Source organism: Saccostrea echinata, unplaced genomic scaffold (genome assembly GCF_033153115.1).
Source record: "Saccostrea echinata isolate AGI-Se365-2 ecotype Australia unplaced genomic scaffold, CSIRO_AGI_Sech_v1 ptg000030l, whole genome shotgun sequence".
NCBI classification, from domain to species: Eukaryota; Metazoa; Mollusca; class Bivalvia; order Ostreida; family Ostreidae; genus Saccostrea; species Saccostrea echinata.
The window spans coordinates 17,044,067-17,070,999 of NW_026889779.1; the positions used below are offsets into that span (position 1 = coordinate 17,044,067).

The window sequence follows — 26,933 nt, forward strand, 5'->3', positions numbered from 1 at the left end:
TGCCCCCCTCCCCCCCCCCCCCTTCCAAAAAAACACCAAACAAACAAATAAAACAAACACAACAAAGAACAATGGTATTCCATAAGTAGACACTGGAAAATTATTCATGTAGCATAGCTCTGATATATAATGAATATGCTGTACCGTTTGAATGATAAAGTCTATGTATTACTAAGTGTACACCCTCTACAATTTATCAAGATAAAGTTAATTCATAGTTTAGACTTTAAGATGATAGTTTGACCTAGCACCAAAGTCATTACATTGAGGTCAAATTTAGTGTTATAGCTCAATTACAGAAAACTTAATCAGCAGCTGGTTTTAAAAAATTATTTTTTTGCCTGTATAATACACAAGAAAAAAAAACAAATTATACTTGGTATATTGTGTTAATTTGAAAAGAAGAAAGAACTTGCCAGATCTGTGTACTTAACATCTTCACTCGACCTCAATTATAATTGTCTCATGGCTTACCAATAACTTTAATTTTTATCTTATCATTTTGACCCAGCTATAACTTGTTTTGTAGTACTCCACACATGATAACAGAGCAACTCTAAGTAAATACCGGTATTCTCCATAGATACTTACGATTTAGAATGTCTGGAAATCTCCTGTATCTAATAGACTGAGAAAAACTGCGTGGATTAGGTGAGACATAATCCTCTGACTCCTCATAATCTCGTGAGTAGCTCATCTTAATTAATCAGCCTCTTGGTCTAGACGATCTTTTTTATGACTAGTCTTGTAACTTTACCACCTGATGAAGTTAATGATATAACCAAAGTCCAGCACATATGATGTGATTTGTAGTTCAGTTATCAGCATTTTATATTTTATATCCTCTAGTGATTTGATAAAGCAAAAGCCAATGTTCAATTTGTTTGCTTTAGACTAAAGCAAGGCAATTAGTTATATTTTGAACTGGGAAGTATAAATCACTTTCATTAAGCTGTACGTACCATTGATATGAGACTCTGAGTTTTAATGGGAAATTTTTAATATAAATTTATGTTTATTATGATAGGGACTAATTTTTTATATTTTTCCAAACTGTGCAGTACATACGTAAATTGGCCAAAAGTGTAGTACCTCTTAAGTTTGAAGTGTTTCAAAGTCCTAATTATTTTGCACATTATAATGAGAAGTAAACAAGTTGAAGTCATTGTAACATGACCTTTGTGATGATGTAATACATTTGTAACAATTCTATTCAAGGTAACATAATGGTTAGTTAACCTACTGCTGACCTTATTATCCAAGATGGCAGAAAAGGAGAATACTTCAAAGAAAAGCAAAATCACTGGACCATGTCCTTTTGGAAAAGCCAACTGGCTGTCCAAATTCACTTTCTGGTATGTCCTAAGTAAACCATTTGCTACTGAATTTTCTGGTTCAACTTTTCTACTTTGGTGGCATCATCTAGACTTAACACTAACAAATTTAAGGGTCATTGTTGATCTGATAAGAGAGATAACTCTTGGATATATGACTATAAGTCTATTTTTCCTTTACAAAATTGTCAAGTTAAGTGATACTGTGTGCTGCACAGTGCATTTTAATTACAGATTTGATTTCTTTTGGAAAATCATTAGTGTTAAGGTCTGACGACACGTTGCTCAAATATCTGTTTTGTATCTCTTCGTAATATACAACAAGTTAATCATAATTATCATTGTCTTGTGATTTTTAAACTGTTTTCAAAATGTTTAAGTAGATAAAGCCACAAAAAATTGTGACATTGGCAATGCTAGTGATTTCCAATAGGATTAAATAGTAAATAGCATCCTCTGGTATTTTGCACAAATGCCTGGTGAGGTACCTTAATTTTTTGTGAGGAAACTTGTTAAAGTAGCAATACTTCAATGACAAATTCTTGGGGAAAATTATATATTATTGAGGAATGAGGAATGTGTCATCTGACCTTAAAGTAAAATTTTATATGAGTGAACAGAAGGACAGTACACCCCCCTCCCCTTTTTGATGTTTCTAGGAATTCTGGTATAATGTTTGATATAACTCTATGTATAGGTGGATGTTCCCAGTGTTCCGCTATGGCTTCAGACACCCGCTGACACAGGATCACCTCTATGATGTTCTACAGGAGGATGAATCTGGTGTGTTAGGGGATCGCATGGAAAAGTAAGGAATAGGCTATATCCAACAAGAAGTTTCTTCATACCTTTAACATCATATGAACCTAGAAAATCACAAGTGATAAAAAGATATTCAAAGTTTTTACACAGCATCTTTCTGTATATTTACTTTTTCCAGTTTAAGATGACTGTTTAAGAAACCAAAGGTGTAAAATTGGCAGGTGTGGCCATGGAAGAATCCAAAGGAGGGTTAAGGAGGTCTGGCACCCTCCTGGAACTTGCAATGTTTTAAATTCCCCTCCCAAAAAAAGTCCCTTGAACCCCTAAAATTCCCTGTGCCTGCATAAGACAAAGTTCCCCCATGAAAAAAAAAGTAATTTGGTAATTTAATTGGGAAAATAATTTGTGTCACTCATAAAGAAGTTGAAGCCCTTTCCTCCACCCCCAGCCAATGTTTGGTGACTCATAACTTTTTTAAGGAACATGTGCTATTATACTTTTTATTTTCTTTATCTTATTCACTATCTTCTTTTTCTCTTAGATCATGGGATGCCCATGTAAAGAGATGTGGGGAGAAGAACAAGAAGCCAAGTCTTTACTGGGCAGTGATTCTGGAGTTCAAATGGGAGTGGGGCATTAATGGCATATTCCTAGTAATCTCCGTGAGTCTAGTGGCATATTCCTAGTAATAATGTCTGTCTGCATATGACATATTTCTAGTAATGCTGGTGAGTCTATAGTAGTACATGTATTTTCCTTCTAATCTCTGTTAATCTAGTGACTTATTCCTGGTAATCTCTGCAAGTCTAGTGGCATATTGCTAGTAATCCCTGTGAGTCTGCAGGATATGTCTGAGAGCTAGTATCATATTCTTAGTAATCTCTGTAAGTCTAGTGGCATATTCCTAGTAATCTCCACGAGTCAAGAGGCATATTCCTAGTACTCTCTGCAAGTCTAGTGGCATATTCCTAGTAATCTCCTTGAGTCTAGTGGGATATTCCTAGTACTCTCTGCAAGTCTAGTGGCATATTCCTTGTAATCTCCATTAGTCTAGTGGCATATTCCTAGTAATCTCTGTATGTCTAGTGGCATATTCCTTGTAATCTCTGTATGTCTAGTGGCATATTCCTAGTGATCCCTATGAGACTAGCATACTAAAAATACTGCTTAATATGTTTGATGATGTGGTATTTATTTTCAACAACTACAGTGTATAGAAATACCAATTCTGTGTACTAGTACCATACATGTATATAGTATTAGCTTTATCCCTCTCATACTTCCTGTCCCTTCTTTCTTCTAGCTGTTACACTTTTAATTCCATGCATATGTAGAAATTGATTATATTTGCTTTTGTGTTCATTGCTTTTCATGTGTTTTCTTTTTCAAAGCTTAAGACCATGGTTTTTTTTTGGTAATGTGATCAATTTTTTTGAAAAGGTTTACAAGAATATGTTTTAAATCAGACCAGAAATTTTTTTTTGTTTGTAAAAATTATCCTTGATGAACAAAGTTTCAATTTTTTGCATATGTATGAACTTTATCCAAACTCCATCAAAATACATTTTTTTAGGAAGCAATTAGGATTTTACAGCCATTTCTGGCAGGGCAGATTGTGTCCTACTTCCAGCCGGGCTCCACCCTGTCCAAGACTGAGGTGTACATTTACGCTACTGTGATGGGGGTCAGCACCATGATAGAGCTTCTTGTCAATCCAAAATATTTTTTCACCTGTCACCATCTTGCTCTGAAAATGAAAGTAGCTGTCGCTAGTCTTATATACAGAAAGGCAAGTTTGCTCTTTTGATATCAGAATCATGTGAAAGTATGTTTTTATTTTTTTCTCTGATATGGTTACATTTTCATGTGTTTTGATTTGTTTTTGTGTATTTATTTGTTTATGCATCAGAAATTAAATATTTCAGATCTTGAAAATGAGCAGCTGGTCAAAACATGCAACAACATCAGGAAAGATTATCAACCATTTATCAACTGATTTAGAAAAATTCACATATGTAAGTAAGATAATATTTGCAGATGATGATCTTTTTCTGGAAACAGAAAAGGGGAGGGTTGGGTGAGATGGGGGGGGGGGGGGTTAGGAACTGTAGGTTTAATATGTGTACCTACATCTGTCTTTCCTGCTGTCCAACAGAAGATTTTGGGGCTCAACGTGAAATGGGCCCATAGTTTTCAGCGATGGACGATGGTACAGGGTGTCCGAAAAGAAAGGTAACACTTTAATATTTTGATAACTTCGCTAAATCTGGGGCTATTTCTTTGAAACTGATATCATTCGAAAGGTCTCAAACGAAAGTTTTTACTATTTGAAAAAATAATGCGCCAAAACATACGATGTTCCGACACTTTGACATCTTTCAATTAAACGTTATATGGATATGGTGCGACTCACGTCAGAACAGCATATTTTTATCGTCAAACAATTTTATGAAACAAAATGTGTAACAGACGTTAAGCGAAAGTTTAGAATTGTAATGTAAGCAGAAAACATGTCTACAAGATTATATGTAAATTCGAGCGACAAGGATCAGTAGCAGATGCTCCAAAAGCAGGTCGGCCGAGGTCAAGTCGGAGCTACGAAAATGTGAGTACGCTTCGAGAAATGCTAACAGTCCAGAGAAATCAGTGAGACGTTCCTCCTCAGAGACTGGAATCCCTAAAACTTGTGTTCATGACATATTTAGGAAAGATCTCAAACTTTTTCATGCAAGATGGTGCAACAGCACATTCATCTAATATTGTATTAGATTATCTCAATGAAATCATCAGTGATAAGGTGATTTCCCGACGATACCCTGAAGTGAAGGATTGTGGACAATCTTGGCCTGCGCACAGTCCTGATTTGAACCCGTGCGATTACTTTCTCTGGGGTACCTCATGTCTTCTGACCAAAACCGATGGACACAAAATGCTTTTGTCTAACATCAAACGGGAAGTTAAGAAGATCAGTGAAGAAATGTGTAAAAATGTTATTAACAATTTCAAAGTGCGAGTTAGGGAAGGGTAGCTGATAATAGGACGTCATTTAGAGAACGTCATTAATTATTGAAATGACAAATATGTACTCTGTACTTTAAACGCTGTTAAAATAACATTATTTGACATATTAACTAAATTATGCTACCAGAAAAAACTTACGTCTTTGTTTTATAGGTGTACATATTTTGATATAAATTTTTCAACATTAAATCTGCATTCCAAAAGTATGAAAGTGTTACCTTTCTTTTCGGACACCCTGTATCATTGATATTCTAGTAATTGTTCTGGTCTCTAAATCAATATTCCTCAACAAAGTAGTAGCATGGTCTAGTGAAAACAATGTCCATAATAATTTTTAAAGAAATATCCTTACCAAATTGTGTTAAGACGGCGATCCAGTTGCTCATTGTTGTCAAATTCATCCTCGCTTTCCTCGCTACTTTCTTGGGTATTTACATTATTATTTATACACACTGGTGGCTCAAACGTACAGTTGAAAATCAAGATTTTCTGGAATTTCATCAACATCAGAAGTCCATGGTGAATAAATCCCAATTTTTTGAATATCGGTCTCTGATCTAACACTGTTTTTACAATCAGCTGATCGAAGAAGGTCGCACATGGCATCACAGTACCATGTGACTCTGTATCTAATGAAATGAACAATTCTTAAATCGGGGCGTAAATTTTGATGGATTAAATGGCTAATCATTGCTAATTTTTTTTTGCAAACTAACTACGGGAATTAATTACAGTATGCATAAGGAAGGTTAATTGTGCATAATTTTGAGTAGTTTGGACACATGCGATAAGTCCTTTAATAAAGCTATAACCTAGTCATAAAGTATCCCAGAAGTGGTGAATGGAATAATTAACCCAAATATAATCATTTAATTATTTGAGCAGTTTAATATTTTGTAAGCAAAGCATTTCATCCTGAGTAATGTTCTCTATCTTCAGACTCTGGAGAGCTTCCATTTCTGCTGGTTGGGTCCCCTGGAGATAGGTATCATTATGTATCTATTATACAGACAGATCGGGTACATCGGTCTCCTGATTCTGGTGGTCATTGTTGTTCTTCTACCTCTCCAGGTCGTCTTAGGCTGGCTGTACGGAAAACTTAGGTCTGAACATTACTACCTCTATATCCACTGATAGGACACATTTTAAATGTACATGAAATTAGGGTATTGAGTAGTCATTTGGAAGGGGGTTTTTTTTGTTAGTGTGTGTATTTTTTCAGGATGACAATAGGGGCAGCAGGAGATAAAAGGATTCATTTGATGAACCAGATCATTGCTGGAATGAGGGTCATCAAAATGTACTGCTGGGAAAAACCATTCAGTGAAATCATCTTTAAACTCAGAAGGTAATGCAGATATCACAAAAACCATTCAGTGAAATCATATTTAAACTCAGAAGGTAATGCAAATATCACAAAAACCATTCAGTGAAATCATATTTAAACTCAGAAGGTAATTCAAATATCACAAAAACTATTCAGTAAAATCATATTTAAACTCAGAAGGTAATTCAAATATCACAAAAAACATTCAATGAAATCATATTTAAGAGCCCTCTATACACTGCACACTAAAGAGTTCTGATTTTGTGGTATTTTTATGCAGATAGAGTGATCTGCCCTTTGATCAAGAGTAAAGTAAATTGGAATGTACAGTTTATTACTTAATTTGTGATCAAATCAAGCATTCACAACACTTTAATAGGCCAAGAGGAATAGATAGAACACTTCATTTGCAGGTATTTTGTCCACTGAAGTAAACAACAGTGATTTCTGTTCATCAGTACTTCATTGTCTTTGAACATTTTTCCTGGGGGTAAATGCAAGGCACCCTATGATAAAAATGTGATAGATAAGCTCAATATTAACACCTTTACACACTGTAATTTTCTCAATGCCCAAAAAATATTTTCTTCTAGTGTATAGAGGGTCCTTAAACTCAGAAGGTAATTTCAAATATTGAAAAATAATATCCATACCTTACTTGTAAAGAAGATATCATAATCTCTTAAACAGTTGAACTTTATTGGTATCTTGAACATCAATCTCAAATACCATGGCTATGTCAAAGTGATTTGGAAGTCCACTTCTTATTTTTTAAGTATTTTACCCTCAATATCTCAAATCATTAGATATCTAAAAGTTTTTTCTTGGTCCCAATGAGTTTGAGATAACGAGATTTGACTGTAATTTGATAGGGTGCTTTGACAAAGAGAGAATATTATTTCACTCATTGTGGTAATATTAGAAAAATACTTAGATTTTTGGTTCGAGAAGTTTATTTCCAGCATTAAGCTAATCCATACTTACTGGTAAACTGAATGTTGGTAAATTATAATTTAGGACCATCATATTGGGATTTTTAAAAAAGGCATAGCTACATAAATGTTGATTTCAGGGCAGAGATGGCCCAGATATGGAAAGCTTACATCTGGAAGGCTATCAACATAGGGGTTTTCCAAACAGCCACCATGATAATTGTCATGTTTGTATTTGGATTGGCTTGGTACATGGGGGTTCCGCTCTCCACACGGAAGATCTACAGTGCCCTAGGATGGATCTTCTGTCTCCGATTGACCATCTTCTTGTTTATGATGTACATGGTGGAAGATAACAAGCAACTGTCATCAGCACTTAAACGAATACAGGTAGAGTTTTACATAATTCCTCTAATGAATACAGTAAATCATCCATCTGAATAATAAGGCAAACACTCACATCATCCCTCAAAAAGATGTACTTAAGACAAGATTTTATGTCATTCTTCTAAAATAAAGACTTTTAGATCATCCCTCTTATGAGTTATGAATACAGAGGTAAACATTTTCATCATCCCTCTCTTGAATACAGGGACACTTTTAATTCAACCCTCTAATGAATACAGACTTATTTTGACATCATTCCTTTTATGAATACAGACAAGCTTTTACATCATATTTCTGTTGAATACAAACTTGTGCACCATCCTTCTGATTTGAAAAATTTTAAAATTCTCACTCTAATGAATGCAGATAAACTTTTCCATCATTGAATATGGATTTACTTTTAATGAATGTACATGAAGGTAATGTTTTCCTTAAAAAGAACAAATTTACATATTTCATCAAATACTTACACAATATAGTTAATAATTATCAGTAGTTAAAAACTTAACGACTAAATGCATTCTAACTTAGAACCATTTACATTTCGGGTAACATTTTGATTTAAGTGAAATTATGTGTTGAATCTTTTAGAACCCTTTTCAACTTGCACTGTATATTATTATACCCCCACTCCGAAGGAGAGGGGGGTATACTGTTTTACCCTTGTGTGTCAGTCTGTCTGTCTGTCCGTCTGTCTGTCCGTAACAAATTTTGATCGCAGTTTTCTTAGCAACTACTGTAAACCAACTTTTATTCACGTGCGAGAAATTTTCGTGAGGTTCGCGAGAGCCTCGTCATGGCGAATATTTCTCGCCTCGAACCGGTCCTTAAAGTCTCTCTTTCTATTAACAAGAGATCCAAAAAAAGGCTTGATCGCGAAAATTAATCGTCGCGAACTAGTTTACCCCCGGTAAATCGCGAAATAAAGTTGTCGCAAATAAAAGTTGGTTTACAGTACTCATTGCAGATGCTTGAAATTTTAGCATACTCTTTGTTTAGGTATGCCATATGGTGGGATTCATTTTTTTACAATCCCGATGTCAACTTCCTGTTTTTCCGTGCGCTTGTCCGTACCGCACATAACAAATTTTGGTCGCAGTTTTCTCAGCAACTACTCATCACAGATGCTTGAAATTTTAGCACAGTCTTTGTATAGGCATGCCATATGGTGGGATTCATTTTTGTACGAATCCAATGTCAACTTCCTGTTGATCCGTGCGTCTGTCCGTACCATACATAACAAATTTTGGTTGCAGTTTTCTCAGCAACTGCTCATCGCAAATGCTTGAAATTATAGCACACCCTTTGTTTAGGCATGCCATATGGTGGGATTCATTTTTGTATGAATCCGATGTCAACTTCCTGTTTATCCTTGCGCTTGTCCGTACCGCACATAACAAATTTTGGTCGCAGTTTTCTCAGCAACTACTCATCACAGATGCTTGAAATTTTAGCACAGTCTTTGTATAGGCATGCCATATGGTGGGATTCATTTTTGTACGAATCCAATGTCAACTTCCTGTTGATCCGTGCGTCTGTCCGTACCATACATAACAAATTTTGGTTGCAGTTTTCTCAGCAACTGCTCATCGCAAATGCTTGAAATTATAGCACACCCTTTGTTTAGGCATGCCATATGGTGGGATTCATTTTTGTATGAATCCGATGTCAACTTCCTGTTTATCCTTGCGCTTGTCCGTACCGCACATAACAAATTTTGGTCACAGTTTTCTCAGCAACTAATAGAAGATGCTTGAAATTTTAGCACACCCTTTGTTTAGGCATGCCATATGGTGTGATTCATTTTTGTACGAATCTGATGTCAACTTCCTGTTTATCTGTGCATCTGTCCATACCATACATAACAAATTTTGGGTGGCAGTTTTTCAGCAACTACTCATCGCAGATGCTTGAAATTTTAACACACTCTTTGTTTAGGCATGCTATATGTTGGGATTCATTTTTGTACGAATCTGATGTCAATTTCCTGATTATCACTGTGTCTGTCCATAACTGAACTTGTGTATTCACATCAGGGCGGGGGTATTATTAGTGAGCAGTGGCTCACAGACTTCTTGTTTCAGTCTTTTCTTGCAGTGGAAGATATGAAGATGTTCCCCGAGTTTGATGAAATGACTAAATCCATGGAAGATGCTGGTGTGTCTGTCTGTATCCAGGACGTGACTGCTAGCTGGCATGTTGCCAATGATACTGACAAGGACGAAGTCACTGACAAACTTGTGGACAAAGTAAGTGTGTACTCATCTAGTTTTTCTTAAAGTAAAAGACATATTTTACACAGGATATACATGTACATGTGGTTCATTTTTTCAGGAGATGACTCAAACATTTTCTTTGAAGAACATCAATTTAAATGTCAAACAGGTCAGTCATTCTATAAATGAATATTCATCTGTCTGTGAATTTACCAGTAGTGTATATACAGTGTACATGTGCATTAACCAACATTTCTATCTTGTATCATGATTATCATGAAAAGCTCCACTTAAATCAGGACAAGTATAGTAAAGGAAATACCCAGAATTAATAGTTTTAGTAAAACATATATTCTACTTAATCTGATGTTTTGTTTGTAACACAAATTAGTAAGAATATTTTACAATTTCCAGGGAGAACTGCTAGCAGTAGTTGGACCAGTAGGAGCAGGAAAGGTACTGTGTTCAGGTGGAGGAGGTGTTTCCTAAATTTGAAGAATTTGTGCCAAATCTTTTTGTATCTCTTAAGTACAATATGGTTTGTTCAAATCAATATTTAGAGAACCAGCAGGGACAGGAAAAAAAGAGATCTGCTTTTATGAACTGCATGTGTATGCTAAGAAAAATTAAGACCCTTGTTGTATAACAAACAATTTTTAGCTCACCTTGACAAAGTTGAAATTAGGTTATATACCACCAGCCTTAGCATTGGCATCCTGGTTATAGTTTTAGGAGCAAGTCTATTCCCAAGTAACTATAAGCCATACCTTGACCAAACTTGCATGTATGGTGCATTTAGGGATGTACACTACTAGACTTGGTTTGTATGCTGATTCTGACCTACATTCTCCAGATGATGGACCAGGTTTAAGTTTTTTAAGCAAGTCCATTCCCAAGTACCTGTCAACCCTATGATGACCAAACTTGCTCAGATGATACATGTAGGGATGCACACTCTTAGACTTGCTTCATATGTTGGATCTGACTTACATTTTCCAGACGAGTGACCAAGATTTTGGAGCAAGTCCATGTCCAAGTCACTATAAGCCATACTGTATGGATAATGCATAGGGCTGGGTATTGGCTAAAGATTTCATATTGCGATATTATTAACTGTTACAGTATTGCGAAATGTATTGCAATATTTTCAACAAAAATTTAAATAGTATTTTCTTATTATATTAACTTCCTTTTACATGTAGAATGTACATAACTATGATAAATAATCATTAAAATATATCTTGTTGATTGAAATTACAGTTATGCAACGAAATACACCTATACAACAGCTTTTTCTTACTGTTGGCATGATCACAAACCTTTCTTGCAACTTTTCTTTATATTTTAATCTTTCCATTTCTATTTGTATTCTCTTTGATAACTCTTTGAAAGTTAGTTGACTTGATTTCTTAATCATTCTACCGCAATACAAATTTCGCCAAGCAATAGGCCAGGAGCTAAGCACGCCTAATATGCATGTAAATCTCGTGCGGCTGTCTTTGTGTTTGACGTCACTGGGCGGGGACTATTAAATTGACATGGGAGACCTCGTGTAATTTAAATCTATTAGTCTACATTTTTAAAATCTTAATTTACAATTTTATTTCACAATGCAATGGAAATATAAGGAATCACTGTCTATAGTTAGTAGAGTATGCCAGGGACGTCAACGATAGTGCAAATTATCCCATGTTTCCAACTATTGTTGATGCCCTGGCATACTCTTCTAACTAGAGTGATTCCTTAATTATAGAATTCCTGAGTCCAAGCATTTTGCTGGTATATCGGTACAGTATTACAAAAACGTATTGCAATACGATATTTTTTGTCGACATACTGCAATATACCGGAATACTGGTATTATTGCCCAGCCAAGTGATGTATGCTGCCAAACTTGCATTGCTTGATCTGACCTACATTTTCAGAATGATGGACCTGGTTAAAGATTTTAAGCAAGACCATTCCCAATGGACTATAAGCTCTATGGTGACCAAACTTTACCAGATTTGTTTTGAAAGCTGGATCTGACCTCCAATTTCCAAATGATTGAACAGGTTAAATTTTTTGAGAGCGAGTACATTCCTAAGTAATGGTAAACCCTATGGTGACCAAACTTGCATGGATGATGCATTTAGGAATGCACACAAGGTACAAAACTTGCTTCATATGCTGGATCTGACATACATTTTCCACATGAGTGACCAAGTAAGTTTTTGGAGCAAGTCCATTCCCAAAGTACTGTAAGTCCTAAACTTGCATGGATGATGCATGCAGGAATGTACATCCTGAGACTTTCTTTGGACTCTGAATCTGACCTACAAATTTCCCAAGTATACAATATCAAAATTGTAGAATTAGTGGGGGTACATATGGTAATTTCTGATTGAATGAAAAATTGAGGAAAATACTGTATATCACATTTATTTCAGTAAATAACAATGAAATTTTTTCTTTTTAGTCTTCCTTGCTGTTGAGTGTCCTGAAAGAGTTGCCACCAACCCTGGGAAAGCTCCAGGTGATCGGCAGTGTGGGATACGCCTCCCAGACTCCTTGGGTGGTATCGGGAACATTGCAGGCAAACATTACATTTGGGGAGGACATTCAAGAAGACCGTTACCACAGAGTCCTCCGTGCCTGTGCTCTATATAAGGTTTGAGACTATTTGCTCTGTTTGTTGTAATAGTTCTGTCTGTAATCCTAGGTTAAACAGTGCTAGGTATCAAGCTGAAGAAAAAGATGGACTGTGTGTAGGTAAAAAGCATAAATTTTGTTATTGTTCTGAGAGTAATTTGTTTAATTAGTATAATGAAGTGTTTGGTCTTCCTTTTCTTTTCAAAGAAGGCTGTGAATATTTATCATAGAATGTAAACTGTAAGATACAGTATTTGGATGGTTTATGCAGGATTGTACAGATTATTTCAATATTTTCATAGAATTTCTATATATAGGATTTAGACCAGATGAAGTTTGGAGACCAAACCCGGGTCGGGGAGAGGGGACTGTTGCTAAGTGGGGGACAGAAGGCAAGGCTAACACTTGCCAGGTATCATAATTACTGTTCAGAATATTTCTGATTATAACATACTTGTATTTGGAATGTCATAATCAAAACATTCTGTAGACTTACCTGTCTCTACACATGTAATTCTTATGCCAATTTTTTCAAGCTAGAGTTTTTAGCACTTTAGAGATATGGCACAGGCAATAAGTACCATAATTGACCATGTCATTTACATTTCAGAACTGTCTATAGAGAAGCTGATGTGTACCTCCTGGATGACCCTCTTGGAGCAGTGGACACTGATGTAGGCAGCCATCTGTTCCAGAAGTAGGTCAATTTATTTTGTTTGTTTTTTTTGTGTTTAAGAAAAGATCACATATACGAGAGAAATAATCAAGGTAAAGCTTGAAATTGAATTTTAACTGTGACTGTGTGCCGTTGTAGGTGTATTTGTGAGTTTTTGAAAGGCAAGACAAGAATCCTTGTTACCCATCAACTGCAATATCTTAGGTCTGCTGACAGAATCATCATCCTTAATGAGGTCCGTCTCATAGTCTAACCAATGATTAGCTGTGTATCACTGTTCTTAAAGCTGTAAATAAATAGAATTAGAACATGTTTCTAACTTACAGAATTTGGTAATGGTAATATCTTTCTATTCTTTTGTTCAGGGGAGAATAGTGAATTGTGGTACTTATGATGAACTTGTGAAACAGGGAACAGAATTTTCGACAATCCTATCTGATCATGACAAGGACTTAGAGAAGAAAGAAGGAGAAGAGGACAAGAATGAAAAAAGAAAAGGAGAAAAAGTAAACAATAAATTCAAGTTTTTATATAAATAAAGTTCTCAGGAGTAAAATGTGATTTCTGTAGAGTTGAATCTGCTACTTGTATCTTTGAGGGAGCAAATTGTTAAAAAAAAAAGGAAAAGGAAACTGAAATTATTTTTTATGCATATACACATGTAACAAAAAGAGCCTTGTAAACCAAAAAAAAAAAAAGAAGAAGTCTTATGTAATTTTGCTCAGATTTACAAAATATTAATTTTTCAGAATACAAAAGAGAATACAGAGGAGGAATTTTCAAAGTATGGTAGTGTCGGATGGAGAGTGTACAAGGATTACTTTTTGACAGGACATCCCTGGTTGTATTTACCTATTGTCATACTTCTTCTTATGGCAACTTATGTGAGTTTCCTATTTTGTACTAGTGCATCACTCTCTACTCTATTTTTTATCAGTGCAATATGGTAGAGTTCTTTCTAAAGCTATTTCAAAACATGTTTTTCTATAATTGCTCTGTAGGGGTATTATTAGTCTTGTTAGGGCAATTCTAATTACCGGGTATGCTTACTTTGATAGTACAGTAAAACTTGGTTATAGCAAAGTTATAGCAAAGTCCTGGGGACCTGTGAATATACTTGCTATATCTGTAATTCGTTATATTCAAATAATGAATTCATGTTTCATTGGGTTTGCTTTTAAATTTCAGGCTTCCTATGGGTTTGCTGACTGGCATTTTGCTAAGTGGTAAGTTTTTAAAGACATTAAATATATGGTAACTAAGTCTAAGGATGAGCTGTATATGTGCTATGGCTAAAATGGCAGAATGATATAAATTGAAAAATTATTAGCTCTCGTATTGCAGATACGTTTTTAGAGAAATTCTGCACAAACAAACATTCAGCAATATAAATTTACAAAGTTGTTTGTTTCAGGGCAGAATCAGCTGATTTACTCAATGTTCAGAGACAAACTGGACAGTCATCTGGAAATCTGGACCCAGCTGTCATCAATATGTCAAATCAATCACTAGAACAAAATTTGACCTACAGCATCTCCCCCCTAAATCACACCACTCTATACTCCAATGGTACCTCCATTGTGTCCGCCACCCAGCAGTATGTTGATCTGTTCATGAAGACCTACCTAGTTGCCATATCTATATTTATTGTTGGTGTTGCCCTCTTTGGAATGGCATATTTTAGAATGTCAGTCTGCATTAGTAAGAAACTTCACAACACCATGTTCGATATCGTCATTGGAGCCAAAACACATTTCTTTGATTCTAATCCTGTTGGTAAGTGTATTTCTAAGCATGTACTTCTAGTGCATGGCATGCGTAGAGAGTTAGTCTTAAGTTGGTTTTAGAGGATCTTATAGTTGTAGCTGAATGTATTGAATTATTAGGACACACATGAAGATGAAAGAATACAATAGTAATCACTGTTTCTCCCATTATCAACTGTGTTTCGTCATTCCCATGCAGTTTTCCTTTTTTCTTCTAACGTGTTATGAAACACCTAGAACAATTCTGATGGGCTGCTTTACTCCACACATTTCAAATTGAACCTAAAGTGTACAAATCCATGTTTGTATAATGGGAGAAACAGGTCCCATATCCAGTGCTCATTAGTAACTGGTTTTCTCAAACTTGAGTTCCTTAATTTATTTAATTTTCAAGAGATTCTCGTCAAGCCACATGTCTCTTGAAAATTAAAAAAATTAAGGAACTCAAGGTTGAACAAAAATTAACTCGCACGAGTTATGGAACCTATGATATGTTGGTTATTCTGTCTGTTCATGGTTTTAGCAAATTTTGTAATCTGAAGCATTTATATTAGGTACATGTAAGTGAAAAATACCTAGAAAAGACACCTAATAGATTTTGGAGTATTTTGCCAAAGGTCAAGGTTGAATCTGAGGACTTAATTTATGACCATTGTGATGCACAATCTTCATATTCATTAATAGATAAAGGATGGTTTAGATTAGGGTGTTTATTAATTTTGATAATGTAAAAGCCAATGTGTCAAAATTATTGATATGGTTATTGCATGTGAAAATATGTAGTGACTCTTTTTAACTTTGTCAGTTTTGTATTTGTACCTAAAAATCGTTTGTTTTTACAGGTCAGATATTAAATAAATTTGCAAGAGACCTTGGAATGATAGATTCTGTCATACCATCTTTAGCCTATGCTGTGATAGAGGTATGTATATCAGATTATCTTTTTTTAAAAAAAATGTTTGCCTGCCCTCTCCTGACTGAGGACAAAAATTTTGGTAGGTAGGTAAGGAAAAAAAAATCAGATCAGCAATGCTTAATTTTGAAATTGAAGGTATTAATAAAATTGAAATAGATGTGAGTTGTACAATAGTATAAATTCTGGAATGAATTTAAAAAAATAGTTGTTTCCTGAAGGTTTAAAAAAAGTTTTGAGTCTGGTCATCGATTTTTAGCCATTTGGTCTGGAGAGGACCGACAGACATTTTTTTTTTAAAAAATGGCCTCTGTGTTGTTCGGCATTGCCTTATCTTTTTTAACCAACATACATGTACCTATCTCAATGAATCAGATTGCTTAACAATTCACAATTATCTAGGTCTAAACTTGACTTTACTGAGGCCACTAACAAGACTTCCTATGCTATTGAGAAGTGGTCAATATTTTTGATTTTGTTTCAAGAGAAAAAGGATGTTACAAGCCTATTTATGTGATCATACAGGCTAAGTAACTCAAAAACTCACCAGACTTTTTTGATGATTTTTTGAGAAGTAGTGTTCATCCCTTTGAATAAAATAATCAATGTCTGAAAAAAAAATAACAATACAGATTCATAGAAATACAGGACAGTCTATGTTTCTAGCCCCTCCCCCCCATACATGTACCAGTATTCTCACAGAGATAGAAACCCTTATGAAAATTGGACAACTAGTGGTTCATATACAATGTTTATGGGTGCATACAGTTGCACTTTGGTATCTCGAACAGGATATCTCAAATACCATGGATATGTCAAAGTGACTAGGAAGTCCTTACCACATATTTCTTAAGTATTTTACCCTCAATATTTCGAACCCTCAGATATCTCGAAGTTTTTTCTTGGTCCCATCAAGTTCGAGATAACAAAGTTTGACTGTATTTTATATGTGTACAGAAATGCAAAATTTATCTATACATGTACTGGTACTTGTCAGTGATCTGATGTAAATGTTTTTAAAAAAATTTCTACCTACCGGTACTACTCATGCATGTATTTCTTGTTTGTTTTATGTAGACATCCATTCGTCTGCTGATGCAGATAGTCATCACTTGTATTGTAAATCCCTACCTGTTGTTACCACTAACCCCATTGGTTATCCTGATTTACATACTAAGACAGTTTGCGCTACCAACCACCAGAAATATGAAACGTTTAGATTCCATCAGTAAGTCATCCCAACAAGTCTTTAATTTTGTAAAGCATCTTCTGAATACATATATAAATGTATCTGATTAAAAAAAGAATTTTCTTTAAACCATGTATACATGTATCTGTTTTCATAAGAATTTTCTTTAAACTTTGTCATAATGTTGGGGGGGTTGGGGTGGGGTGGGGTTGTTTTGTTTTTTTCTGGGGGGGGGGGGTTGCTTTATTGACTTCAGTGAAAATTCTATTGTGGTAGACAATTCAAGTGTGTTCAGTTTGAATTTAAAAAAAAAACACTTTTTAAAGGCAAATTTGCTGTTAAACTTATAATCATTATTTATACACAATATAAATCATTTGTGTTTCAGCCCAGAGCCCGGTGTTTTCCCATATATCTGACACCCTAGTAGGACTCCAGTCCATTCGAGCACTTGGAATGGATCGGAAGTTCCTGACGGATTTTGACAGATTACAGAACAAGCACACCATTGCAGCCTTCATGTTCTTGGCATGTAACAGATGGTTCAGCCTACGCTCACTGTTCTGTCTCAACGTTTACTTCATTCTAGTCATATTCCTATCTCTGGCCCTCAGAGACTGTGAGAATTTAGAATTTTTTCTCTCTGAAGTATAAAAGTTGTTGCAAGCAGTAAGAAACTTAAAACAGTTTCAAATAAATTATTTTTTTAATCATATGTTCATTATCAATAATTAATGAAGGATGTAAATTGTACATGCACTTGCATTTATGTATAATGATAAATCCAGTTCATGTAACAATGTGTTTTTTTTTCAGCTATTGGATTATCTGGAGGGTTGTTTGGAATGGCCATAAACTACCTCCTTGTAATGGCTAATCCATTTGAATACTTAATGAGGGTATCCACCTCACTTAACACACAGGTATAATTGTAGTCAAGATGTACAGTGTATAACATGAATTGCTTGAATACAGAAACTTTGGTAACTCAAATACTTCTATTCCAGAATTTCCTCAGGTACACCACATACAATGTCTTATTCTTTTGGCCAACAGATTTGGGTCCTTTGTTCTAACAGAAATAAAAATTAATTTGTTATTTATGTTATAATAAGAAATTACTCATTTATTCGTATGCCTTAAGTTGATACACCAAGAAAAAGGTCTGCAGACTCTCTTACAAATATTTTACTTGTTACATTAGGGTCAAATCCTGCAGATTACAAAATAAATTTTACAAGATCTAAGATGGAGAAATCTTGTATTGTAGATGACTTCAGTGGAGAGGATTATGTCATATACAAAATTGGAACAAGAGGCCCCCAAAGTGTCGGAATTCCCTCCTGCTTCCTCTTGGCCTCTTTATGGGGAAATCAAACTAGTCAATGTGGGACTGCAGTATTCTGATGATACTGACCAGGTCCTACACAATATCTCCTGTCATATCCACAGTCAGGAAAAGGTACGAATGTACTGATCAGATATCCTACACAATATCTCCTGTCATATCCACAGTCAGGAAAAGGTACCAGGTCCTACACAATATCTCCTGTCATATCCACAGTCAGGAAAAGGTACGAATGTACTGATCAGATATCCTACACAATATCTCCTGTCATATCCACAGTCAGGAAAAGGTACCAGGTCCTACACAATATCTCCTGTCATATCCACAGTCAGGAAAAGGTACGGATGTACAGATCAGATCCTATACAATATCTCCTGTCAAATTCACAGTCAGAAAAAGGTATGAATGTACTGACCAGTTCCTACACAATATCTCTTGTCATATCCACAGTCAGGAAAAGTTACCAGGTCCTACACAATATCTCCTGTCTGTGTCATATCCACAGTCAGGAAAAGGTACCAGGTCCTACACAATATCTCCTGTCATATCCACAGTCAGGAAAAGGTACGAATGTACTGATCAGATATCCTACACAATATCTCTTGTCATATCCACAGTCAGGAAAAGGTACCAGGTCCTACACAATATCTCTTGTCATATCCACAGTCAGGAAAAGGTACGAATGTACAGATCAGATCCTATACAATATCTCCTGTCAAATTCACAGTCAGAAAAAGGTACGAATGTACTGACCAGTTCCTACACAATATCTCTTGTCATATCCACAGTCAGGAAAAGTTACCAGGTCCTACACAATATCTCCTGTCTGTGTCATATCCACAGTCAGGAAAAGGTATGAATGTACTGATCAGATATCCTACACAATATCTCTTGTCATATCCACAGTCAGAAAAAGGTATGAATCTCCTATCTAAGGGTAGTATTGTAGAAAATCTTAGGTTCAGAGAAATATCATTAATGAAAAAAGAATAACATTGTGTCAGCATCAACTGCACAGTGCATGCTTGGGGATATGAATAATCATTCAATGTTTTGCATTAGATTGGAATTGTGGGAAGGACAGGAGCAGGAAAGAGTTCCTTACTGGCAGCTTTACTGAGGCTGGCAGAACCCACGGGAGAGATCCTTATTGACAATGTCAATGTACTGAAGATAGGCCTCCATGAACTCCGCAGCAAGATCTCGGTCATTCCGCAGGTAACAAGTTACCCTTATAACAAAAGAAATTCACATCTGATTCCTTATTTCCTCTCTATTTCTGTCTCTAAAATTATAATGATATTTATTAATTTTTACTTACAGTTATGTTTGCAATTTTTACAGGATCCAATTCTATTTAGTGGTACTTTGAGGAAGAATTTAGATCCATTTGAAGAATACACAGACGACCAATTATGGGATTCACTGGAACAGGTAGGTAATTAGGATACAATTCATTTACCATATATACTCATCTATAACACAGTCCCCTATAAGTCATTTTTATTTTTTAAGGTTATATTGGAGGGATTTGCCATTGACCAGCTTACATGTATGAGTCGGACAACTTTTTGCCAGAATTGGTTGAAATTTCAAATTAATGCTCTATGTTTTAACCTATGTTTCAAAAATTATCTGAGAAATGACATTGAAATTTTATAATTATGAGATGTTTAAAGTCCAAGTCATATCTTTGGTTTTTTTATTAAATATAAACACTATGCTTGATGTATTATTGGCAATTATCATGATTAAACCCTTAATAGAAAATATTCAAAACAGTACATATAAATAATTTAATATTAATCATAAATGCCAAACTGGCATTATATATTGTGTTCACAATTCAATTTCACCGATAAACTATAGATTTACAGTAAGTCACAAATTACTAAAGGAATTAGTTATGTAAATAATAAACAAAATAAATAATACACACTTAAAATCAAAAAAAATTATGAAAATATGTAAATGCTTGTACTTTATCCACAATCTTAGAATGCATAAATTTTCAAAAATTTTGTCCATGATATCGTCAGAGTTGTTTAAAGAATACTACACTTTGCCGTCCAGAAAAATATCATTTTTTAGGACTTGCCTATAAGTCAAACATATAGTTTTGGACCAAAATTTAACTCCCAAAACACCAACTTATAGGCAAATATATACGCTACATAAATATTTACGTTACCTGACACCCAAAGACTGCAAAAATTTGAGGAAATGGAAATTTGTTAGAAAATTATTTTGAAAATTTTTACAAAAGGTTCCGAAATATGTTCTGAAAAGGAAAATGCTTTATAAAAATAAAGTGAATGGTTGCCTTTAAGTACATGTATATATTATTTATGCATGCTTGTGTTTATTTCTGGTTCTCCATTTACATCATGTTATGTTATCAATCATGCATGGATCGGGGGGGGGGGGGGGGGCAGACCCCCTGGAATTGGCAGAGTTATTAAATGTATATACTGAAGCAAATAAAAAATGGACTTTGGACCCCCCAACCCAACCCCAACCCCTAGAAAATGTAGACCTGGGAGTACCACGAAATAAGTTTTTTTTCATGTTTGGGAATGGACTTTATTTTTATTTATTTATTTATTATTATTATTATTTTTTTATTATTTATTTTTACAGAGCTCCAGATAAGGTGCGTATTTGCAGAAATATGCATTGAATTTTTCAAAATACGCATTAAAATTTAAAACAGGGCGTACATTTACGCATTAGCAATCATAAATAAGCATTACACTACGAAAGTACTGCGTACAATGGATTGGATTTTAACTCATTATGTGAATTGAAGTCTGCTCAGTGTTTGAATTTTTATCAAAAGGAAATTTTGATTAAGCGTATTTGGAATAACCTAGACCGATTTCCAGTTCGAGAGAAAGATTTGAATATTAAATACTCGTACTTTGTCTGAAAATATCGCAGATCGATTCCCACTGTTCATATAACATCCAAATTTTCGTTTTTGACACGTACAGGTGATATTGTCAAAATTGGGCAAAATTGAACACGCGTTGTGTGTAATTTATTCTTTATCACTGTTTATTAAACAGTTCTTGTATATTAACCATTTTCTGTAGCAACAATATCATCCATAGTCCGCCGACAACTTTTATTAATTGTATGAAAATATTGCTTTTTTGCGTTTCACATGCTCTTGTGCTATAAATAGCACCACGCGACTTTTAATGCAAACGGGGAGTAACTCTGAAACTTTTACCTCTAACGATGCCAACAATTTATGTAGCAAAACCTAGTATATATTTCTGATTAAAAAGACAAACAAACAAACAACACGGAAAACAACGGGGCTGGATATTTTGAGAGGGGCAGGTGGGGATTAGAATCTAAAGATTAATTTTATTTGGCCAAAGGTCTCGGTAACTCTTGCTACGATCGATATAGGCCTAGTCTTAAATGGAGTTCAGCGTGCCCGTGGTAACAGGTCTGGGCGGTGTACCAGTGAAAACTGTTTTTTACCATATATGGAAACCGCGTTGCATTGTGGGATAGTTTATCCTCCGATTTAAGAGGATAACACAGGTAATTTTCAAACACCTCGTGCCTACCTTTAATCAAAAAGTGCAAGCACCAGAGTACATGCAAATAAAAGTTCAAACATTAAACTATCGATTGTATGTGGCGATTTGAGATTCTATGTCTAGATATTTTGCAATTTATTTTCAAAGTTAGCACTTTTTGCGCTCCATTATAACTGAATATTTCTTGTTATTTTGTTTAATTTTTTTATGATTTTTCCCTATTTAGACAAATGAAAAAGGACTTAAATATTTCTTTTATATTTTCTTTTAATTCAAAAAAGGAAACACATTTTAAGCGTATTTAAAACGCAAAATATACTCTGCCTTATAATTTAAGCAAATAAAAGTACAAATGGATTGAATGAATAATTATAAAAAATAAATAAATAATTTGAATAGCATAAGTAAATAAAATAAATAATTTGACATGTTTACTAAGAAATTAACATATATTCATACAGCCATGTGTATACACAAACAAATAAAATATTACAAAGTGATGTGCTTAAGAATTATTAAATGAAAGAAATAATAAATTATTGAACTTAATTTTTCAAAAAAAATGGTTTATAAAAATTTCTAAACTGCTTATCACATAATTACGGTACTGTAAAATCAGCGTGGTTATAATTAACCTCAGTCACAGGCAGGTAAGTGCAATATTTGTTTTCCAAGCTGTATACCGAATAACTGATTGACGACAATTAAAAAATATAGTTATATTGATTTAATATCTGGAATTATCCATAATCATATAAAGTTGTACCTTTTATTTGTTTTGATTTCAAAATCAGCATACGGTTCATAAATGCAAGAGTTGCTGTTATTTGTTTGCTTAGGAGTTAACTGCCCTTAGTTCTGAAAATTCCGGTAGGTGGCAAAACCGCTATCCTCCGTTTTAAGAGGATAAAATCTATCCTCCAAAAACAGAGGCCGCCTAGACCTGGGTAACTTTGCCTATCGTATGGTCTTTCTCGTGAAAGAAAAAAAACGAAATGTTTCTCAGTTATAACTAAAAGCTGACAAAATTTTTAAAATTTCATTAACCTAATTGATAAATGCAGAAACTAACATTTCTTTTACATTCCTCTTTCAAAAACACTTATATCGATAACAAGCTAAAAATCTTGTTGAAAACGTTATACGGCGGTTACTCGAACATTCCCGCTGCCATTTCTGATCACTGTCCAACATTAGATGTCAAAAGAGCAATTGATTAACATAATACTCTTTGATTATTTTGCTGAAAAGCAAAATCTGCATTGATTTCAAAATCAGGGAGTAAATACACTTTGAGGTAAAAAATTATCTGGAGCTCTGTAAATTTATTTTTTTTTTTTGCTTAATTGTCAAGAAATTTTTCTGGGTTTGGTGTATTTGGGAAAGGAGTTTTTTTCTTTTTTTTAATTGCTTGTCAAGAAATCCCCCCCCCCCCCCTCTTGCCAAAAAATTTCCTGGATCCACACCTGGTTATAAATAAAGAATTTAAATTGTTTTACAGTTACTTTCATCCTTTGCTTGGCCATAAGTGGTTATTTTAAATAACTTGTTTGATAATTCTAATTATACAGGTGCAGCTCAAACTTAAAGTCCAGAGTGAGAGTGAGGGCCTGTACATGGAGATGACCGAGAGTGGACAGAACCTAAGTGTAGGACAGAGACAGTTGGTCTGTCTGGCTCGGGCCATCCTGAGACAAAACAAGATTTTGGTGCTAGATGAGGCCACAGCCAATGTTGATCACAAGTACAATTTTTTTTTTTCATTTTTATTTTTTTCACATTTCTTCAAATAATACAGTCAGGATTTTACAAACCCAATCTGACTAGGGGGTAGGGGTATAGGGCTTTTAACTCACAATCACTCACACATTCATACTGATATAGGCTTTCATTCAAAAGAAAAAAGAGAAGAGATGGAGAAAAGGAAGGGTTACTCTGACTGTTATTATACAAACTATACATAAATCATGACTTAATCAATGTAATGACATTATTTTAGTTTCAAAGGTTGAGCATATAATCTAGTTAAATAATTTTTTTCAAGTTCATCGACAGACTTTAGTTTACCGGTAATGAGAAAGTTATTTATGTTGCATACATGTATGTGTAGGTGCTTAATTAACATAGAAAAAATGGACAGAATATAATAAATGTCTTCTTTGTTCTCATTTTGAACTGCTAAGGGCTTTTTTGACATATTTTTTCACATCACCTGCCAGAGTTACTCAGGTGACCTATTGCTATCTGTTTTTGTCCATAAACTGAATAATTTCAGACTATCCTCAGACATGACTGAAGCATTTTTAACCAATATTGGTATGTAGCATCTATAGATAAAGGAAAACAAGTGGTATTCCCCAGGGACCTGAAGGGTGGGACCAAAACCATTGAGATTCACACAGTATTTAAAAGCTGGACATCCAGAAGACAAACTATTTGCTTATATTATAGTAAGCAATTTGTGTCCTCTAATAAAATTCAAATTTCATGTCCCCTGCTTCCAGGAATTAAGCCCCAGGGTTTGGCTAAGTTGATCATATATTTAAAATGCATTTTATTGTCCCCCACTTTCACTGAAAGTGGGGGATATTAATTTGGGTCTGTCCATCTGTCTGTGTGTTGGTCATTCTGTATGCTAGGGATGCTTGATTTTATCAGTATACCAGTATATTAGCTTATTTTTATTGCACAATGTTGACAGGTCAGAAATTCTTACATTTTGCCTGTGTGGAACATGTTCATTTCCAAATGATATCTCAAAAAGCCTTTGAACTTTTGCAATTAAACTTTATATCACAACTCCCTGTGGCCTAAAATAGACCCCTAATGATTTTTAGGTCAATGGGTCGAAGGTAAAGGTCAGAATTTCATACATTGTAAAAAATGGTTTCCAGATGACAACTTTAGTTTTCTTTGAGCGTTCTCGAAGGAATTTTATATCCTAACTCTCAATGTCTTTAAAAGACCCCTATTGATTTTGATGTCAAAGTTCAAAGGTCAGGGGCAGAATTTCATACATTCTGTCTGTGTATAACACTTTCATTACTGGACCATATCTGAAGAAGCCTTTGAGCTATTGAAATGAAATTTTATATCACAGCTCCCTTTGTCCTAGTTTTCTTTGAACTTTTGCAAGGAAATTTTATATCATAACTCTGAAGGACCCTATGGATTTGAGGTTAAAAGGTCAAGGTCAAACAGTCATAACTTGCATAAAATGGTTTCCTGATGATAACTTGTTTTCTTTGAGGATTGCAATGAAAGGACAAGGTATGGTAATGGCGGAATCTGGCCCCTTATTTGATGTAAAAATCAGAACACAGTTAAAATTGTGATAGTTTGTAGTTAAGAACTTAAATTGATGCTTGTTTTTAAAACCAGCACTAATTTTGATTCAAGGCTTACACGGAGGCCACAAGGGGGTGCAAAAGTAGGATTTTTTCCCGAATTTCCTCAGTGATGATCGAATTTCGTGAAATTTGAGATACTTTTCACTTTGGGAAACATAAAGCACAAGCTTGCCTATCTAAGATTTTTATACATAAGATGCATCTGATACCAGTGTATGAAATATATAAATTTGATAGATAGGCAAGCTTGTGCTCTATGTTTTCTGATCCAAAATGTGCTGTAAAATCGATGAAAATTTGCATAAAAATGAGAAAATTTGGAAATTGACATATTTTCCGACCTTCCTGTGACCTCTGTGTATCCCATAACTTAGAACCAATACTCATTTTGTGGCAGGGGTGACAATAGGTTTTTAACTGATAAACTGTTGCATCACTCTAAAAGACACCCCAAACCAGGGGCCAAAAAGGGGTCTTAGCCTATCTTGTCCTTTCATACTGATAGTCAATATGACATAAAAAATCTGTTAATTTTGAGGCCAAAAGGTCAAAGAAAAGTCAGAAATTCATATGTCATACAAGTTACTTTTAAGTTCATAATTAGCTTTTGCAATGAAACTTAGGTCCTAAATTTCTTGAACTTTAAATTTCTTTGACTTGAAGGCCAGAAGCTGAAAGGTCAAGGTCTAACTTTTTTCTTTCTCCATCTGCATTTCTTTGAGGTCTCCCACCCTTTCCTTTTTTCGTAAGTGGGGGACACAAATTCCTTGAATTAGCTTGTCTTAAAATTATCTTTATCCTGAGCATATAGGAGACCACATTTACGGTATGAGTATGATAATAAACAGAGACTTCACCAGTAAGTAAAACTCGTGTTATGTGAATCAAGAGATCAAGATAAAAAAAAACCCTGATGAAGTGTTAGTCATAGCCCTAGAAAACTCATATTTAGGTGACCTTCAATGCCCACTGGCTTCCTGTTTGATAATTTGATTTTTTTTTCTTTAAAGCACAGACACCTTAATTCAGGAGACCATTAGAACCAGGTTCATGAAGTGCACAGTTCTAACAGTGGCCCACAGAATTCATACTATCATGGACTCGGACAGAGTTATGGTGACTATCCAATCAAACACTTCTCAACATATATTTAATAATCTTTTTGTTTTCTAGGCTAAGCTCTTAATATATATATTAAATGACATTTCAAAAAAGGAAAATCTCAAAAAACTGTCTCATTTTGGTTTTTCTTGGTGAATCTGAATGCCGAGGCAGCTGAGCTCAGATGATGCAAATTGTCTAATGTTTCAAAACATTTATTATTCCAGGTGTTGGAACATGGAAAACTCGTTGAATTTGATACACCTTACAAACTACTTCAGAGGGAAGATGGATTCTTCACAAATTTGGTTCAGCAAACTGGAAAGGCCCAAGCAAAACATTTACTGACATTAGCTGAAAAATACCACAAGGAAAGATCATGATAACTGCATATTTTTGGTATATAATAAAGGGGAAAATATG

At 34.7% G+C, this 26,933-nt stretch overlaps 1 protein-coding gene across 4 annotated transcripts; it reads left to right on the forward strand.

The window, feature by feature from the left end:
- The first annotated feature begins 561 nt into the window (after positions 1–561).
- Positions 562–26,933, forward strand: LOC133197433 (ATP-binding cassette sub-family C member 4-like). Of its 4 annotated transcripts, XM_061333459.1 has the most exons (30): positions 562–651; positions 1,219–1,355; positions 2,032–2,142; positions 2,638–2,758; positions 3,670–3,885; positions 4,022–4,111; positions 6,057–6,220; positions 6,340–6,465; positions 7,517–7,766; positions 9,848–10,012; positions 10,098–10,148; positions 10,394–10,435; positions 12,438–12,629; positions 12,928–13,022; positions 13,221–13,307; positions 13,425–13,521; positions 13,652–13,792; positions 14,036–14,170; positions 14,475–14,512; positions 14,701–15,062; positions 15,895–15,974; positions 17,043–17,193; positions 17,543–17,773; positions 17,971–18,077; positions 18,425–18,616; positions 19,565–19,720; positions 19,847–19,936; positions 23,631–23,803; positions 26,420–26,525; positions 26,738–26,933. In XM_061333459.1, the coding sequence occupies exons 2-30, from the start codon at positions 1,264–1,266 to the stop codon at positions 26,891–26,893; spliced, it is 4,017 nt and encodes a 1,338-aa protein (XP_061189443.1). In that variant the 5' UTR covers positions 562–651; positions 1,219–1,263; the 3' UTR covers positions 26,894–26,933. The 4 variants fall into 4 exon arrangements, with proteins under 4 accessions (XP_061189443.1, XP_061189444.1, XP_061189445.1 ...); XM_061333460.1 differs by lacking the exons at positions 562–651; positions 1,219–1,355; positions 2,638–2,758 and having other exon boundaries at positions 2,034–2,142; XM_061333461.1 differs by lacking the exons at positions 562–651; positions 1,219–1,355; positions 2,032–2,142; positions 2,638–2,758 and adding an exon at positions 3,157–3,172.

What these genes read in the sequence shown, in the direction of transcription:
- LOC133197433 (XM_061333459.1), top strand. Translation starts at nt 1,264, where the DNA reads ATGGCAGAAAAGGAGAATACTTCAAAGAAAAGCAAAATCACTGGACCA. An exon ending in GCAAGGCTAACACTTGCCAG is followed by an intron (nt 13,023 to 13,220) that starts GTATCATAATTA and finishes TTTACATTTCAG; the next exon opens with AACTGTCTATAGAGAAGCTG. An exon ending in TGGACTCGGACAGAGTTATG is followed by an intron (nt 26,526 to 26,737) that starts GTGACTATCCAA and finishes TTATTATTCCAG; the next exon opens with GTGTTGGAACATGGAAAACT.